Source organism: Loxodonta africana, chromosome 6 (genome assembly GCF_030014295.1).
Source record: "Loxodonta africana isolate mLoxAfr1 chromosome 6, mLoxAfr1.hap2, whole genome shotgun sequence".
Lineage (NCBI taxonomy): Eukaryota > Metazoa > Chordata > Mammalia > Proboscidea > Elephantidae > Loxodonta > Loxodonta africana.
In genome coordinates this window covers 85,876,501-85,895,653 of record NC_087347.1, presented here as the reverse complement: position 1 = coordinate 85,895,653, position 19,153 = coordinate 85,876,501, and the positions used below count along the sequence as shown (strand labels likewise).

The 19,153-nt window shown below is 36.3% G+C and overlaps 1 protein-coding gene across 4 annotated transcripts in view; it reads left to right on the top strand.

The window, feature by feature from the left end:
• PSMD14 (proteasome 26S subunit, non-ATPase 14) overlaps positions 1-19,153 on the top strand; it is a 111,284-nt gene that overhangs the window by 50,418 nt on the left and 41,713 nt on the right. For all 4 annotated transcript variants that reach the window (XM_023542893.2, XM_010586285.3, XM_064287056.1 and 1 more), the window contains 4 exons: positions 12,203-12,274; positions 12,500-12,619; positions 16,106-16,176; positions 17,178-17,328. In XM_023542893.2, the coding sequence (XP_023398661.1) occupies positions 12,203-12,274; positions 12,500-12,619; positions 16,106-16,176; positions 17,178-17,328 (414 nt within the window). The remainder of the gene's footprint in view (positions 1-12,202; positions 12,275-12,499; positions 12,620-16,105; positions 16,177-17,177; positions 17,329-19,153) is intronic.

Here is a 19,153-nt window from a genome sequence, read left to right as displayed (position 1 = left end):
TCTTTTTTAACACTTGGTCAACAAGGGCTGCCCAAGTAGAAGTCACAGCTTTTTATGCTGGATCAGATTTTAACCTTCAAAATGGAAAAACATCTAAACTCCCCATCTTTTTAAAATTTAAACACATTTGAAAGTTGTGGACCTGGATAAGAATTTCTGTTAACAAAGTTGGCAGTAGAGTCCATAATAGGTTTTATATCACTAGTTGGTGAGATTTTCATGTTTTGTGTAAAGGCCGGTCACACTGTTTGTGAGGATGGCTCAGCTATTTACCCTGTGGTTCTGTTACATAGCTAACGTACACATTTAGTGAATTTAAAGGTATGGGCATGGATCCCCCCCCGCAACACCCCATTTTAAAACAAACTTACTTTGAAGAGTCAGACTTAGTTATTTCTAAGTTGCCTGTAGGGCTTGAGAATTGAAGATTTATGTATCAGAAGTAATTATTTCAATTCATTGTTTTAATGAGGGATATGTGCATTTTAGCTCCATGTTTTTTACAGAATATTATCTATAAATCATATTTAATTTTCAAATTTTAACATTCATTTTATTTTTAACAGTGGCCAAAAAAGTTACAGAACATTCAGTTTTTTGTTTTTACTAATCTCTTGTCAGTAGTGTGTATGTGTTTCTGTTTTATAGTGGAATTGTGTAAAATACAAGTTTTCTTTGGTTTCTGATTGTTTTTTGCCTAAGTACCTCTTTAGTTATACCTGTGCCTTCACTTATTCCGATAGTTGTTATTAACACGCTTTGAAATTTAACTTAAGTCATATTGATTCTCCAAAAAGTTGACTTTCTTTCTGGCTTATTACGGTGGTAAAATAGTTGTTTAAAGGTCAGTAGAATTACCTTGAATAGTTCACACACTATACAAGCTGATAATTTTAGAGTCCTGCTATTTATTAAGCACCAGAAAGAATATATAGTCTGTATTGCTTTTTTTTTATTGCTTTTTTTTTTTTAAATAGTAGTTACAGCCTAAACCAGTTTTTTAAATTTCAGTAATATTTGGGACCAGGTTTTCATTTGATTTATACCATTGCACAGTTTTTCACTTCAGTTTACCTAAGCACTTAGCTTTGTTTCTTAAACATAGTAAGTGTTCAGTAAATGTATATTGAAAGATGATTGAAATGATTCACATTCTATTCATTTATTCAGGGTGTTTTTTTCCATCCTGTGAAGGGGACATGTATAATTTGTCCTTATGTTTGATTAAATATGCCCATTTTAGTCAAGTGTAAACATAGTTTAACAAAACAGTGTAAATTAAGAAAGCAGTTTGTATCAATTTCAACTTGTTTACTCTTTTATTTCCTGTTAATTTAAGTCATTGTTATTGTCGTTAGGTGCCCTCAAGTCGGTTCACTTTAAGTCATAGGTTTGGAAATACGAGTCACGGGACAAGGGTAGTTAAAGGGACTTGGGGATTCTGTGGGTGAGGGATAAAACCATTGACTGTGTCTGTTCTGGGCAGCACCTCCCACTTCTGGGACTCTATCTCTCTGGCCATTACCACTCGTTTCCCTGACCACAGCCACTGTACACATCTCCTCACTGAATTCCCTGACCCATAGGTAGTTCTTGTTTTTTTCTTAAGTTATTTAACATGTGAAAGAGTTACACCTTCATATATTTATTGGCCTAGGGGTCGCCATGAGTCGGAATCGACTCGACAGCCAAATAGCACCTGAAGTAACTTGGAAATTCTTCATATTTGAGACCCTCTGCTTCTGTGATGAATGTGTCCTCTTTTTGTTGTCATTGTTTACATTTACCCAGTTCTTCAAAATACACCAAAACAATAAACTCAAATTATTCTCGTATGTTTACATAAATGCACCACGATTTAATTCTTTGAAGGTGATGTGTTTGAGAATCATGCTTGCTTGGTTTTTATTTTTCTATCATTTGCATGCTGTGTTTAAAAAAAAAAATCACAAATGCCTAGAGTGACTTAAATTTCCTTCAGTAGATTTTAATACAAAGCATGTTTTGCTTTCATAGTAGTATATATACTTTGTTATAAGTAAATCTAGTAGTGCCTTTTGCTGTGCAAAGCCCAATGTGTCCATCTAGGTTTTAGAAAGTATAGGGAGACTTAGAAGTATCCCCAATTCGCAGTGAGCTTTTGGGTAGAGAGGACATCCCAAGTCTTATTTCCATTTCCTTTAATAGGAAATTCTCCAGGTGACAGAGGATTCTAAAATTGCAAATGTTGGAAATGAACTAAGATTCTAGAATTAAAGTAGGTTTGGGCATCTGAAAATGGGATGGTATGCTGTAGTAGAAAGAACACACTTACTAGAAGTCAGAGACTGAATTTTTGTTCTGGTTGTGATATTTTTTAGTCTTGTGATATATGCCAATGTGCATTTTGACTGCCTTTCTAATTACGTTATGAGCTTCTTGAAACCTTCATTTATCCTTACAGCCAAAGTGCTAGGCAAATGATAAATACTTAGATATTAGTTGAAGACTGTGGTTGATCTCTGCCTCATAAATGAAAAAAAAAAATAGTGTTTTTTTCAGACCCTGAAAAAGAAACTTCAGATTTTCTCTGAGAGGATTGTCCTGCCCATGGCATGATTTGGAAACTTTAGCTTAAACAAAAATGAACAAAAATTTTCCAGTCTAGGATTTTTCTTGGAGCCTTTAATATTCTAACATACAACATAAATTTGGAGGGCAAGGTAAATAGTGTATTATAAACTTATTTGACTAGGAGTGAACTCTTTGAATGGTATATTTTCATTCAACTTCTTTTCCCAAAATGAATATTTCAGAAATTTCTGTCATACTGCAAAATAACAGAGAATTGATAAAACTTGGTGATAAGACATTGAATGTAAATAATGGAGAGAGTCAACAAAAATTTTGCCTAGGTTTTCAGTTTGAAATTCAAGATAATTAGGGTGTTAAGTAGGGAAGGCTGATTTGTAGAGACACACAGTCGGTTTGAATTTTGAAGATGCTGAATTTGAGATGTGAGAATAGCCAATCCCTTGGGAGACACTATGATAATTGATAGTGTTAGTTAGGATGGAATCTAAAAATATCATCTGATTTAACCAATCATCAAATGTTTGAACCCCTTCTATAACATTTTCACCAATTTGAACACTTATGTTTGAATAATTCCAATTACAGGGAACTCATTAACTTCAACTCTTCATTAGATGGTGTAAAAATGGCGTGGTGGCAGCATTGTCCGACCTCCTCCTCTAACTTCACAAGGGGGGAGGACAGTCATTATCAGCATCAACAGCCCAGGGCTGATTGCAGTGAGGCGAAGGTCAGGCATACCTCCTTTCTCCAACCTTTTTACCAATTTGGACTTCAGCTATCCTTCCCACAGCACTCTCTACTTCTCTGATGGATCCGATAATTCGTTGCAATGGCCTTTGAAAACTCAACAGACCATACTCACAGTTAGGGGCTTTATTAGGGAAGTAATAGGTTACAATTCAGGATCAGGAACGACTCAGGATACAGTTCTTCGATCAGGACAGCTTCTTCTCAGCTGTGTCTGCAGGCAGGCCTCCCTCTGGCTTTTGGCCTCTCAGCTTCTCAGCCCGTTGGCCCAGCCTCTGCCCTGCTCAGACAAGTGTTACAAAACGCTTTAGCTCCACAGATAAGTGTTCGAGGTTACCCCACTTTGCCAGGAATCCCCCTGTCCACAGGTACTTAGCTCACTCCATCTCTCACTCCTTCACCAACAAGTGTCCAGAGGCACCCCCTCCACCAGTAATCCTTCTGGCCAAATATGCTCAGCTCTCTGGCTCTGTGGATCAGCATACCCCCTATAACCACCTTGCTCTGTGGGCCAGGAAACCCACTGCGCCATCTCACACCAGTCTCCTGGTTCTGCTGCCACCACTCTTCTACTGCTTCTCGCCGTCTTACACCGTTTTTGAAGTTACAGCTCTCTATCTCCTGGGTCTAAGAGGTTCTCAGTACAGGGACCCTGGGTCCAAAGGACATGCGCTGCTCCCAGCTTGTCTTTCTTGGTGGTAGTAAGGTCCCTCCTTTCCACCTCTAGGACGGCTCATTTTAAGCCTAGTGGGATGGGAAGACTGACCAATCCTCTCATTAGGGTTCCATGTACCTTATTTGCATGGTCCCATCGCCACAAGGGTGCCATGCACCTTGTTTGCATTATTAGCAAGCTGTCCAATTCCTTTGATGGGCCACAAGCACATTATTGGCATAGTCTCATCTATTCACTTGGCAGAAGTTACGAGACCATGGCGAGAAAGGCCATATAAAAGGATCTGTCGCAACACAGATGGCTTGGACTGATAGAAAGATTTTTCTTAAATTGAATCTAAAGTCAGTCTCCCTGTAACTTCCTCCTGTTAGCCCATAGTTCTGTACCCTTGGGACTATACAGTCTGAATCAATGTTTTTAAACATAAACGATCATCAGTATCGTATGTGCTTTAAGTGAAAGTTTACAAATCAAGTCGGACTCTCATACAAAAATTTATAAGCACCTCGCTATATACTCCTAATTGCTCTCCCACTAATGAGACAGCACACTCCTTCCCTCCTCTATTTCTTTTCGTGTCCATTCAGCCGGCTTCTGACCATCTCTACCCTCCCATCTCCCCTTCAGACAGGAGATGCCAACATAGTCTCATGTGTCTACTTGACCCAAGCTCATTCTTCATCAGTATCATTGTCTATCCCGTAGTCTAGTCCAATCCCTGTCTGAAGAGCTAGCTTTAGGAATGGTTCCTGTCTTGGGCTAACAAAAGGTCTGGGGACCATGACCTCTGGGATCATTCTAGTCTCAGTCAGACCGTTAAGTCTGATCTTTGTACGAGAATTTGGAGTCTGCATCCCACTGCTCTCCTGCTCCCTCAGGGGTTTTTTGTTGAGTTCCCTGTCAGGGCAGTCATCAGTTGTAGCCAGGCACCATCTAGTTCTTCTGGTCTCAGGCTGATGTAGTCTCTGATTTATGTGGCCCTTTCTGTCTCTTGGGCTCATAATTACCTTGTGTCCTTGGTGTTCTTCATTCTCCTTTGCTCCAGGAGGGTTGAGACCAATTGATGCATCTTAGATGGCCACTTGCTAGTGATTAAGACCCCAGACACCACTCGCCAAAGTGGGATACAGAATGTTTTCTCAATAGGTTTTATTATGCCAATTGACTTTGATGTCCCCCAAAACCATGGTCCCCAAACCCTGCCCCTGCTACGTTGGCCTTCAAAGCGTTCAGTTTATTCAGGAAACTTCTTTGCTTTTGGTTTAGTCCAGTTGTGCTGACATCACCTGTATTGTGTGTTTTCTTTCCCTTCACCTAAAATAGTTCTTTTCTACTATCTAATTAGTGAATACCCCTCTCCTTCCTTCCCTCCTCTTGTAACCATCAAAGAATATTCTCTTCTCTGTTTTAAACTATTTCTTGAGTTCTTATGATAGTGGTCTTATACAACATTTGTCCTAAAGGGCTTTCTAAAGCTCAGATTGGTGGGCCCTGCCCCCAGAGTTTCTCATTCAGTAAGTCTGGGGTGGGCCTATAGAATGCACATTTCTAAAAAGTTCCAAGGTGATGCTCATGCAACTAGTTCAGGGACCACACTTTGAGAGCTGTGGGTCTAAACTTTGTGTATCTGACAACTTCTTAGATATTTCAGGAGGACGGTTTTGTACCTTTAGTCTTTTCCTTTCCAAGCTTCATCAAGTTCTTCTGAACATTTCTTATATATCATGATTTTAAGTCACTTTCCATGGTATTTTCAATCACCTGGTATGCATGCGGAAACTGGAGAATGAACAAGGAAGAGTGAAGAAGAATTGACGCCTTTGAATTACGGTGTTGGCAAAGAATATTGAATATACTATGGACTGCCAGAAGAATGAACAAATATGTCTTGGAAGAAGTACAGCCAGAACGCTCCTTAGAAGTGAGGATGGCAAGACTTTGTCTTATGTACCTTGGACATGTTATCAAAAGGGACCAGTTCCTGGAGAAAAACATCCTGCTTGCTAAAATAGAGTGTCAGCGAAAAATAGGAAGACCCTCAATGAGATGGGTTGACACGTTGGCTACAACAGTGGGCTCAAACATAGCAACGATTTTGAGGATGGCACAGGACTGGGCAGTGTTCTGTTGTACATAGGGTCGCTATGAGTCGGAACTGACTAGATGGCACCTAACAGCAACAAGTCACTTTCCTATACTGGCAGCTCCAATTTTGAGAGTGAAGAACTCTCTGAAGTGGAACCCCTTAAGAAGAGTCAAGAAGTAACCAAAAAAGCCTACATCTTCAAGTGCTCTAAAATACTTAGCACTGGTAAACATTTAGGTATTTGTTTTGTGTGTTAAATCCTAATTTACCTCTACTTTTTTTCACAGCTTCCAAGAAGAGAGAGAAATTTGCCTCCATTCAAATGTACTTAGCAGCCGTGCCCCCTTCTCTTAGCTTTCTTTCTTTTCTTACATTGTTGTTGTTAGGTGCCCACAAGGAGATTTCTACTCCTAGTGACCCCATGTGATAGAGTAGAACTGCTTCATCAGGTTTTCTACGCTGTAATCGTCACAGAAGCAGATCACCAGGTCTTTGTCCTTTGGAGACTCTGACTTTCAGTTAGCAGCCAAGACTTAACCATTGTGCCACCAAGGCTCCTTTTTCCTACATTAAACCAAAAAAAAAAAAAAAAACAAACCTGTTGCTGTCTAGTGAGTTCCAACTCATAATGACCCTCCTATTGGACAGAGTAGAACTGCCCCATAGGGTTTCCAAGGAGAAGCTGGTGTATTCGAACTGTGGACCTTTTGATAGCAGGCAAATGCTTAATCACTGCAGCACCAAGGCTTCTTTCCTGTATTAGGTAGTTAGAGATAATTATTTAAACCTGTTTTGTTTGCAAAGGAGAATTCTTTCAAGATTATAAATTTCAAATATTCAGCGTAGCAGCAGGCTAGGATTCTTTTAGCTTAAGGTTATATTGCCAGTTAAGATAACTGGAGTCATCAAGAGATCTCAGAGAAAGGGAGGTCTCAACAACATCCTGTATTATTCATTGCTATTTTGTTTATTGATTTATTTGCATTATTAAAGTAACTATTATATACATTCTGGTACCTAAAGCTTCAAAACATCTCTGCTTATTTACTCAGGTAATTTCTAGGCATGGAAAAGTAGGTTAAGAAGTTTGTGCATAGTATAGCTGTTTATATACTTTGCTGAATTGCTTTTCTGATGATTATACCAATTCACATTCCCACCAACAGTACTGGAAGTGACTTTCTATTATACCCTCTCCAAAATTGGGCATTATAAAGCTTGTTTGATAGTTTAAAAAAAAAAATTAATGTGTTAATCGGCATTTCTTTAATTAAAGAAGGTCAACTAGTGAGGTTGAACTTTTTTTATATTTATTTCATTGTGTATTTCTTATGTAAATAGCTTATATTCTTTGCCATGTATCCATTAAGGTTTTAGTATTTTTAAATTGTATTGACTTTTTGTGATAAATGAAGCAACAGTTTTTAGGCTTTTTTAATTGTTAATATCCAGAAATTTTAGATTATGTTGCCTTCTTTTGTTTGTTCAATTGTGTTTGTACCTAGAAAAGTGTTTTTTCATCCAGAGCAGATTGATATTAACCAGTACTTTTAGCATAGTTCTTGTATTATGATCTGATATTCTTTTTTAATGTAACTCTGGGTGGTGGGTATGATGTAATATGGAGAAGCAAATTTAATTTTAAATGCTTTCATTACTAAACAAGAACAAATTAAAATAGAATGTTTAATTCTATACTGATAACTTTGAAATCTAAATGAAACTTTCTGAAACAATCTAATCATCCACGTAGATGCAGATAATCTGAAATTCATCAGTACCTCTGAAAAATTTATACACAGCTCCAAAAACATCTTCAGAGCCAAATGTTTTACTAATGAACTGTGCAAATTTTTACGGTATAGATACTTTACATTTTATATATATATGTGCATATATATGTATTTTTTTTAAATGTATATATAGATATCCCTGGTGGCGCAGTGATTAAGTACTCAGCTATTAACCAAAAGGTCAGTGCTTTGAACCCACCAGCTGCTCCGTGGGGGAAATATGTGACAGTCTGCTTCCATAAAGATTTATAGCCTTGGAAATGGTATAGGGTCATTATGAGTCGGAATTGACACAACGGCAATGGGGATGGTTGGTTTTGTGTGTGTGTGTGTCTGTCTGTCTGTCTGTATGTATAAACTATTACTGCTGTTAGTTGCCATCGAGTTGATTCCAGCTCATGGTGACCTCATGTGTGCTGAGTAGAACTTCTCCGTAGGGTTTTCTAGATTGTGACCTCTTGGACGTAGGTCTCCAGGCCTGTCTTCCAGGGTTCCTCCAGGTGGGTTCAAACCACCAACTTTTCAGCTAGTCGTGAAGCACTTAACCATTGGTGCCACCAAACATGAAAAATGGAGGCTTTTAAAACTTTCCAGTTCATTGTAACACTCTAGCATAATTGTATCAAAACCTGACAAATTTAACACACTAAAGAAAATGCCAGACCAGTCTTATTATGAACAGGGAAACAAAGACCCTAAATTAAAAAAAAAAAAGTAAATCAAACCTAAATAGTATGTAATAGCATATCCCAGAAGTACAAAGGTGATTTAATACTGAGAAACTTGTTAATGTATTTACATTGCTGAAAAAGGCAAGGTGGGTGACACATAGTGGCTATTTTCACTTCTTTTATAAAACAAATATAGTTGTGTCATTGATAAATCTTAGCCCAATCTCTTTATTTTTAAGCTTTTGTTGTGTTTTAGTTATTATTTGTAAGGAGCATATACATGAATTTTCATTTTAAACCTATTGTGGGAGGCTTTTATCTTTTAACAAGGGACTTTAATCTATTTGTATTTTCTCATAACCAATATATTTGTTCTTATGTTGTTTGATATTTTTGTTTGCTCCTTTCTTGGTTTTATTGTCAGTGTTGTGTTTGTTTTTTTCTTCTATAGTGATTTGGTAAGATGTACATTCAGGTTTAATTTTTATAGTGATTACATTCCAGTTGTTCAAAAAACTAATCTTTATTTATGTAATGGTCATGGCTGAACTAGATCTTTTTTCCCTTCCCTTAGGCAAAATAGAGACTTTTTGTATAGGTAATTTCTCTATACTGCTTATATAGGATAATAGCTGTGGTTTTGGATCCCGGTTATTCATATTATTTAGAGCTACCTCTTATTTTAACTGCTTTTAATGTTCTTAACAAATCCTTTTATATAATAGCTTTACCATTTTCAAGCTTCTCATTTTGGTTTGGGGAAGCTCAACTGGATCAGTTATCTAAGAAGTTCTTTCGAGGAAGATACATAGAAGCATATTTTCTGAGCCCTTATGTATTTAGTATTTTATTTCTGGGTCTTCAGACTTTTTTTAACTGACTGCATATAAAATTTTTGACTCACAGGGTTTCCCTCTTAAAACTCTAAAACTTTGCTTCACTGTTTACTGCCATTTAATAATGGTGCAAAGAAATCCAAAGTCAACCATATGTTTTTTTTTTTTTTAATTTGCTCTGGATCCAGACGAGTACTGTTTGTGAGTATAGTGTTCATTATCCTGACCCTGAAGAATTATTTCCCTGAAACCTCTCATCACAACTAACTTACCACTGTCTTCACTTTTGTTTATTTTATTTTTTTGGTGTTAAAGAACAGAAATTTATTTTCTCATAGTTCAGGAGGCTAAAAGTCTAAATTCAGGGCACTGGCTCTAGAAGAAGGCTCTCTCTGTATCAGCTCTGGGGCAAGATCCTTGTCTTTTTCAGCCTGTGTTCCTCGGTTCCTTGGCAGTCTTCACGTGGCGTCCATCTTCCTGTTTATGTTCATTTGTATCTATGCTGCTCCTATAACTCAGCAGTGATTAGGTTGCTTTGTTTTTGTTTTTATTGTACTTTAGATGAAAGTTTACACAGCAAACTAGTTTCTTATTAAACATTGTTTTGTGACATTGGTTGCCTATCCCACGACATGCCGACACTGTCCCCTTCTCGACCTTGGGTTCCCCATTACCAGCTTTCTTGTCCCCTCTTGCCTTCTCGTCCTTGCCCCTGGGCCGGTATGCCCGTTTAGTCTTGTTTTGTTTTATGGGCTTGTCTGATCTTTAATTTTATATTTTTTAATCTTTGGCTGAAGAGTCGCTCTCAAAAGTGACTTCAGTACTGAGCTTTCGGGATATCTGGGAGCCACACTCTCAACGTTTCTTCAGTCTCTGTCAGACCAGTAAGTCTGGTCTTTTTGTGTGTGTGTGAATTATAATTTTGTTTTACATTTTACTCCAGCTCTGTCTAGGACCCTCTATTGTGATCCCTGTCAGAGCAAGTCAGTGGTGGTAGCTGGGCACCATCTAGCTGTGCTGGACTCAGTCTGGTGGAGGCTGTGGTGGATGTGGTCTGCTAGTCCTTTGGACTAATCTTGCCCTTCCGTCTTTGGTTTTCTTCATTCTACCTTGCTCCAGACAGGGTGAGACCAATAGAGTATCTTAGATGGCCGTTCACAAGCTTTTAAGATCCCAGATGCTACTCCCCAAAGTAGAATGTAGAACATTTCCTTTATAAACTATGTTATGCCAGTTGAGCTAGTTGTTCCCTGAGACCATGACCCCCACAGCCTTCAGCCCAGTCATTTGGTCCCTCAGGGAGTTTGGATTACTGTCCTTAAAAAACTTAGATTAATAAAATTATCATATACTTTGTTTTTTATGATTTCAAGAAATATTTTAGCATGATAATATTTTAACTTAGAGTTTTCATTCTAAAATTCATTATCTGTTTGAAAGGTAAGTAATAAAGCTGTATTAGGTGATAATAGATGAAAAATTCAGTTGATTTTTAACTATTCCCTGGCATTTATTATTAAAAATAAAATTTGGGACATATGATTTTTTTTACCGTTTTGCATGTAAGGAAATAAAAACAGAGATGATTTTTGTACGTGATTCTTGTATTTAGAGAAAACTTATTCTAGTATCTTTTATACATAAAGCTTCCAGTAAATATTATGAGCTTTTAAACAAAACCCCCAAAGATGATCACAGACTTTAACATATAAATAGACAAGAAGAAGCACAAAGTACACGTAGACCTATAAGTGTGAAATGTAATGAGCAAAGCAATTGTTTAATTTTAGTAAGTAAACCCATAAACGCGAGATAGGATATTGACTTAAAATTTGGATAGCTAAAATGTTTGTTATGTAATTTGTAATATAGTTATTGTCAGAGAAAGAGCTTTAAGCAAAACAGGACCTGGCAATTTTAAGTCACATCTCATTTTAATTTCCCAGATTTTCCAGTATTTAAAAATAAGATTTTTTTTTTATGTGTATGGGTGGCTGCAGAATCACGTTTATAAGATCATAGTCATCTTGTGGGTAAGGACTAATCTGTAAATTTCTTTGTGTATAGACAAAAGGTGTTTGCTTTCAATAAAGATGATACAATTGTTCTTCGCGGAAAACACAGTATCTTCCTTCACCTGTAATAAGACTAATAGCGGTATTGTAAAGGTAGTGGCCAGGATTTTGGATGTATTTTCGTATTAGCTACAGCTTTCTCAGTCAGTTTGTTTACACTTGGGACAATTGCGTTAAATTTGTTGTTGCAGGGGGAGGGGAACGCATCCGTGAAGTGAAGTTCAGAGTGTATTGTTCACATCTCTTTTACCTAGGAATTAGAAATCTTCTACCTTCTCCCCTCTCACTCCATTATACCTGTGTATCTGCAAAGTGATCCAATAACCCTAATCTGCATGTTGACTTTAGCTGAAAATGAAAAAGCTCAGAGAAATTGCTGTTTTTCTGTTTGTGTTGATCACTTTAGTTAATCATGTGAGTCCAGCTACATTTTATATTTACATTATGGTAAGAAATGTGGCTCATTGGTGGGTTAGAATTACTTTGTAGCTGAGATAGGTTAGCACTGCTGAAAGACTTAAACTCTGCGTCCCTTGGAAACTTGCCTGATACCAAGTTTTGTTTTCTACTGATTTGATATTTGCAAACTTGCTTTAATAATAATAAAAAAAAAATTATAACTGAATAAAAGGATACTTGACATGTTTTTCTAAAACTGTTCAAATAAGCTTATCTGACATGTAATTCTGACTTTTAACACATAAACTTTGTGTTTATAATGATTGATACACTTGTTTCTAGGGGCCACCTACAGATGCTCCCGCAGTGGACACAGCAGAACAAGTCTATATCTCTTCCCTGGCACTGTTAAAGGTAAGTACTGAATGGAGTTACTTGCTTTTAAGAGTTCTTTTGCTTTCACTGTAGCTTTAGTTTTGGAATTTTTGTCACCTTAATCTTCTCAGACATAAACTATTGTTTTAGGTGCATCCATAGAACAGAGTGCTTTACTTCCACTGAAACAGAATTAGGCTATTTTTAAAAGTACCAAAGATCTCAAAGAAATGAGCTTTGTGTCCATGATCTACCTCTTTACAGATGTTAAAACATGGTCGCGCTGGAGTTCCAATGGAAGTTATGGGTCTGATGCTTGGAGAATTTGTGGATGATTACACCGTCAGAGTGATTGATGTGTTTGCTATGCCACAGTCAGGAACAGTGAGTACTTTTAGGATTGCTTTCTGCAAGTAAATATGTTTCTCTTTTTTCTTTATACAAAATAACTTTTCATCATATTATATTTTCCCAATTATGTTATCCTTTTAATATAAAAAAAATAATTTTATTGGATGATTTTCAGTAAAAAAATTATTAGTGATAGAAATTTCTAGACTATATTGATCACCTTTTAAATGCATCATGAGTTCCTTGTAGGTCCACAGAATGAATGATGGTAACACTAAATCCCTTTATTCATACCTTCAGCTTCTACTAGCATAACATATAAAATATGAGGGTATATGTTTAGTCTGAACACTTGGTTCAAAATATTTCAGAGACTTTCTTGTTTAAATTTAATTCACATATGTTAACTAGTATTCATGGTTTGTTTCCATTGTTTTGAAATAACAGATTTTTTTAATGTTCTGCATGTGGTGATGAATGACTTTTAAGCTTTTCCTATTTAAAATATTAACTTGTAAAACAAACAAGAAAACCATAGAGAACCTGAGTTCTTTTTGACCAAGCATGGTAATTTGTTTCCAGAAGCATATTCCATTCAGATTTTGAAAATCGTCTGCTCTACCTGTTTATACTGTATTGTTCTTTTTGGAGGTTTTTGTTTTGCTTTTTTTGTTTAATGCATTGGACTTGTATAGATATATATACATTTAAAGAAAATAGTCAAAAAACAATAACCATTCTGCCTACCTTCCAAAAAATAAGTAACAATACACATAACCTTCCCATTTACTTGCCAAGGAAAGTATACTATGTATATTTTTCTGATGGGTGGTTTTTCTCTAGTCTGCAACCTTTCCCGTATCAAGCCTTATAAAATATCTGGGTTAAAGAATTGTCATAAAGCTGTTTACTCTGTTTGAGGTTTCTTACAGTACGTATACTTTGATAAGATAGATACCAATGAAAAGCAAATTGTATTTTTAAATAATACAACGTATACATACACACACATATATAGCATTTTAAATAGGGTAGTTACTAGAGATGCAATATATTTCTAAATAATGCAGAATGTCAAAAAAATGCCCAAATTAAACTAATTGTGGAGGTAAACTAATTTGGATCTTTCTGATTCTGTCTACTTGGAAATCCATTGTATTTATTTTGTGCATTTGGACATTGGGAAAGACTGTACATATGAACTAAAGATTTAGATTTAAATCTTAGACTATTATTGCTTGTATTTACCTTTTCAGGGGGCAGTGGTGGTTCAGTGGTATAATTCTTACCTTCCATGTGGGAAACCTGGGTTCGATTTTTTGGCTGTTGTACCTCAAGTGCAGCCAGCCACCACCCATTTGTCAGGAGAGACTTGCATGTTGCTGTGATGCTGAACAGGTTGAGAGGAGCTGCCAGACTAAAATGGACTAGGAAGTAAGGTCTGGCAGTCTGCTTCCAAAAGTCAGCTAATAAAAACCCTATCCATCACAACGGTCCTATCTACAATGAACCGGACAGCATTTTGTTGTGCATGGGGTCACCATGAGTAGGTATTGACTCGACAGCAGTTAACAACAACTACCTTTTCATGTCAGAATGTATAAAACACATAAGAAGATAAGTTATTATTTCTGTTAAATATGGCCCTAATGTAGATATCCTTTAAAATAAATGGTTTTTGGGCTTTTGTATCGTTTCTTTGTAAATGCTTGTTTGACAAACTACACAAGAAGATTTTTGATCCCCATATTTACTGTATTTGGTAGAATGAGAAAGTTTTTCTTCTGACTCAGGAATTAGCAAACTTTTTATGTAAAGGGTCTCATATGTCTCTGTTGCATGTTCTTCTCATTTCTGTTCTTGTTTTTTAACAACTCTTTTTTTTGCAATTTTTTTTTTTTAGTTAATTTTTATTGTGCTTAAGTGAAAGTTTACAAATCAAGTCAGTCTCGCGTACAGAAATTTATCCACACCATACTATACACTCCTAATGGCTCTCCCGCTAATGAGATGGCACACTCCTCCCCTCCACTCTCTCTACTTGTGTCCATTCGGGCAGTTCCTGACCCTCTCTGCCCTCTCATCTCCCCTCTAGACAGGAGATGCCAACACAGTCTCATATGTCTACTTGATCCAAGAAGCTCATTCTTCACCAGTGTCATTTTCCATCCCATATTCCAGTCCAATCCCTGTCTGAAGAGTTGGCCCCAGGAATGGTTTCTGTCTTGGGCTAACAGAAGGTCTGGGGACCATGGCCTCCGGAGTCCTTCTAGTCCCAGTCTGACCATTAAATCTGGTCTTTTTACAAGAATTTGAGGTCTGCATCTCACTGCCGTCCTGCTCCCTCAGGGGTTCTCTGTTGTGTTCCCTTGTCAGGGCAGTCATCAGTTGTAGCTGGGTACCATCTAATTCTTCTGGTCTCAGGCTGATACGGTCTCTGGTTTACGTGGTCTTTTCTGTCTCTTAGGCTTATAATTACCTTGTGTCTTTGGTTTTCTTCATTTTTCCTTGCTCCAGGAGGGTTGAGACCAATTGATACATCTTAGATAGCCGCTTGCTATTAACAACTCTTAAAAATATAAAAAAAGCATTCTTAGCCCATAGTCCCTAGGCTACAGATTGCAGCCCCTTGTTCTGGGGAATGCACTCACAATTGGAATTCAAAATACTGTTTTAGTAGGAAGGAAGTACTTATGTGTACTGGTTTGTTTAAGGAGATTAAACTTAGATCCTGATGTTAGCAGACCATCTTTTTGGTGATCTATCACCAGAAGGATGATATGAACCTTTTTATTCTTCTATATTCTAAAATCTTATTTTGGGCAAACTAGCAAAATAATACAACATTTAAAAGAGTCAATTGCTGATTATCTAGTGGGGACTCTTTTGTGATTTCTTTCAAGGTTCGGGTAGTATTCAAAAGAATGTATTTTCCTCAAACGATGTAATCTGCCAAGTAATCCTAAGTGAAGCACTAAACTTCCTCCCTTCTCAACCCACCTATCCTCCCTCAAAAAAACCCCACCACCTTAGGAAACTAGTAAATTATTTCCTTTTTTCAAAGTGTTTATGTTATTGAACTTTGAATGAAATTGGAAGAGACGTAGTTCTTATTTATTACAGGATGACGTTAAGAAGTATGTTTACCTAGATAGGTCTTACCAAAAGTTATGGTTGTTACAACTATTTGATATATCTGATTATATTTATATGTTTGTGACAATGGCCACAAACTCTTAAAAGATCCTGACAGTAGTCTTATATCACAAACAGCAATTTGGTAGTTGGCAATTTTAGCAACTTTGTTGGTATTAAAAAAAAAAAAATGTATATGGTTGATAATTGAATGGCATGATTGGGTATCAAATATGGTTATCAAAACCTGTACAAAGATTTAGTTACCCCAAAATAATATACATAGTTGTTTTTTTGGAGCTTTTTGTTCATTTGATATAAAGTTGCTTTTTTTTTTCTTCCGAAGTTATAAAAGCTAACAATTTTTCTTTCTTTCTAAATCAGGGTGTTAGTGTGGAGGCAGTTGATCCAGTGTTCCAAGCCAAAATGTTGGATATGTTGAAGCAGACAGGAAGGTAAGTATTTTAAATGATCATGTAAAGAAAGAATGGGAAATAATTTAAACAGTTTCAGAAACATATTTCAGAATTATGGATGTTTTTAATATCATTCCTAGAATAAAAGCCATGTAGTTGATGTAAAAGCATCTGTCAATATCAATGCTGTACACTGCCTGTCTAATCTCTTCCCTCTGTAGTATCAAAGACATTTTCCAGAGAACTGCCTCTTATTAAAATTCTCTACTGTCTCATAGTAAGCTTGGACTGTAGCTTCCTTATGTTAAGTGTTTGGAGTTATTGTCTAATCACATATAATTGAAGAGCTTGTATTTTCCATGTCTTTGAGAGTTGTAACTGAGTGAAGTTCTGAATACTTAATTATGTCTGTAGGCATATGAGTTTTAAAGACAGGGAAAGTAGAATCCAAATATTACAAGTTTTTTTTCCCAGACTGAAATCTTTCAGTAGTTGTCATTCTCTTGCTCAAATTCTTCTACTGTGGAAAAAAACTTCAAAATTAATGTTAGCAAAAGGCTCAGCAGCTGAACAGAACAGTGCAAATTGGTTTTTGACTGAGTTCCTAGTTCTACTGCTGGTTTAATTGATATTTAATCCTTTCACAACAGTGGATCCTGGTGTCCATTGTTAAAAATGTACTCTGTGCCTGGAAAATACAACTCCCAGAGCTAAGGAGTTAAAGAGTAGATATTTACTTGAATGCTGGAAGGGTAAAAACTGGCTCTGAGAAAGTGTGGTAACAAGGTGAAAAACTGAAAGCCTTATCTACCACTGCTAATGTGCATCTCTTAATGATAGCACTCCTTTGTCACACTTACTCATTTCCATGTTTTCTGGATAATATGGTGTATGATTTCAGTGTTTCTAATGGTACTTTTTCACACCTGTGTGTTTTTCCTCTCTTCTTAATTTATACCCTGTTAGTGTGTTGTTTCTTTTCATATCATAAATGTATTACTTTTTCTGTTCTGAGCATCTGAATGCCCTCTTTGTTTCAGGCCTGAGATGGTTGTTGGTTGGTATCACAGTCACCCTGGCTTTGGTTGTTGGCTTTCTGGTGTGGATATCAACACTCAGCAGAGCTTTGAAGCCTTGTCGGAGAGAGCCGTGGCAGTGGTTGTGGATCCTATTCAGAGTGTAAAAGGAAAGGTAGAGTATCTACTGCCACATAAGGTTTACAGACAAGTTAAATAAATATCTGTGTTGTTTAAAGCAGGATTCTTAATTACGCAGAAAAACCTCTCCTATTTACTTAAAACAGACAAAAAACTGCACAAGTCTATAAATGTGTCTTGGCATTATTAGCAGTTTAATTATTTAGAGGTTTGTTTCTATTTGAATAGTTATTGTCTAATAATCACAAATGTTTATATTTAAAATTTTTTTAATTTCATGGAATAAAGAATATTAAGCCATGCTAAAAGCATGCTGTACACGTTTTATTAATGTTCCTTTATTTTCAAATGATGAATTTAGAACTGGCGCAACATTTAAACAGTCTAGTTAAAGGGCTCTGTTTTCTGGACATTGTGCAGGACATATTTTAGACAATGAAAACTTGCCCCAAAGACTTGTTACCAACCATTTGCACTTCTCGGTTGAGAATGCAGATAAATGATTAAATATGCTAAATGATTCTAAAAAGAGATTAACTTGCAAAGCATATTGGGTTATAGTTGTTCTTTGTTGAAATCTCTTTTGTTCTTGTTTAGTTCTTTTTTTTTTTTGTTCGTTCTTTTTTTTTTTTTCTTTTCTTTCTTTCTAGCCCCATATGCCATTTTCCTATTTCCTGCCTCATGACAGCAGGGAGCAGCTCTATTATCACCTTCACAGAGCTGTCTGCAAATGTGAGAGGCAATTCGATTTTGCTCAACCACAGGGAGAGTGGATTAGAAAAACTACAGAACATACAGAAATTGGCTAGGTGGTTACTGCTTTAAAACACTGCTGAGGTGTCTTGTTTGAGCATGTACTTCCATTGTAGTGTAGAATAATTGTTAAAATAAAATCACAATACATTTATGGAATCCTTTTTATGCAGTTTTTTTACAAATAATTTGTAGAGCACTTAAAAATAAATATTTTAGTTTTCTATTTATCAGACCTGGAGTTTGATAGTAGTTCAGATTACATCTGTTCACTAGCTCAAACAAACTAAACGTGGCAGTTACTTTAGAGTTCTTATCTGTCATGAATTTGGAGTTGAACACTTTTTGCCTTCATATTACTATGATGAATAAAAATTGAGGTCTTCTCTAAATCGTGATCCTATTAGTTATGATTTAGCTTTTCGGAGACAGAAACCATCCACAAAAACAATAATAATAGAAGCTGATATATAAGGCAATTCAAAATGGATAACTTCTGATGCTTGTTGTTTACCTATATTTGAAATTATTTACTTTTTTTTTAACTAAGTGTGTTGTTGCTTAACGGCTAGAGTTAAAAGATTGAAAATCCTTGTTTTCTGAATTAAATTACAGTGTAAAATACCTGTCATGTTTAACTCTCCAATATTTAAGATAACATTTTAGTAACTCATAAATAATTCATTTAAGTAATAATTTTTGTTTTAGAAATATAATGGAATTATCTGGTAAAGCCCCTCCCCCACCATCCCAATGTTTATTAGTGATAATTGAAGTTTAAATATAAGTAGGATTCTGTACAGCATTAATAGCCCACATGAACCACAGCCTCTGGCACAACATTTAAACAAACCTGAGACCAGAAGAACTAGATGGTGCCTGGCTACCACTACCAACCGTTCTGACCAGGAATACAATAGAAGGTCATGGATAGAATGGGAGAAAATTCTAGAACAAAACTCAGATTCCTAAAAAAGACCAGACCTACTTGACTAGACAAATCCCCAAGACTGTTGCCCTAAGATATCCTTTGAACTTGGAATTGTAGCTATTTCTGCTGGTCACCTTTCAGCCAAATAATAGATTGAATTATAAAATAAACAATG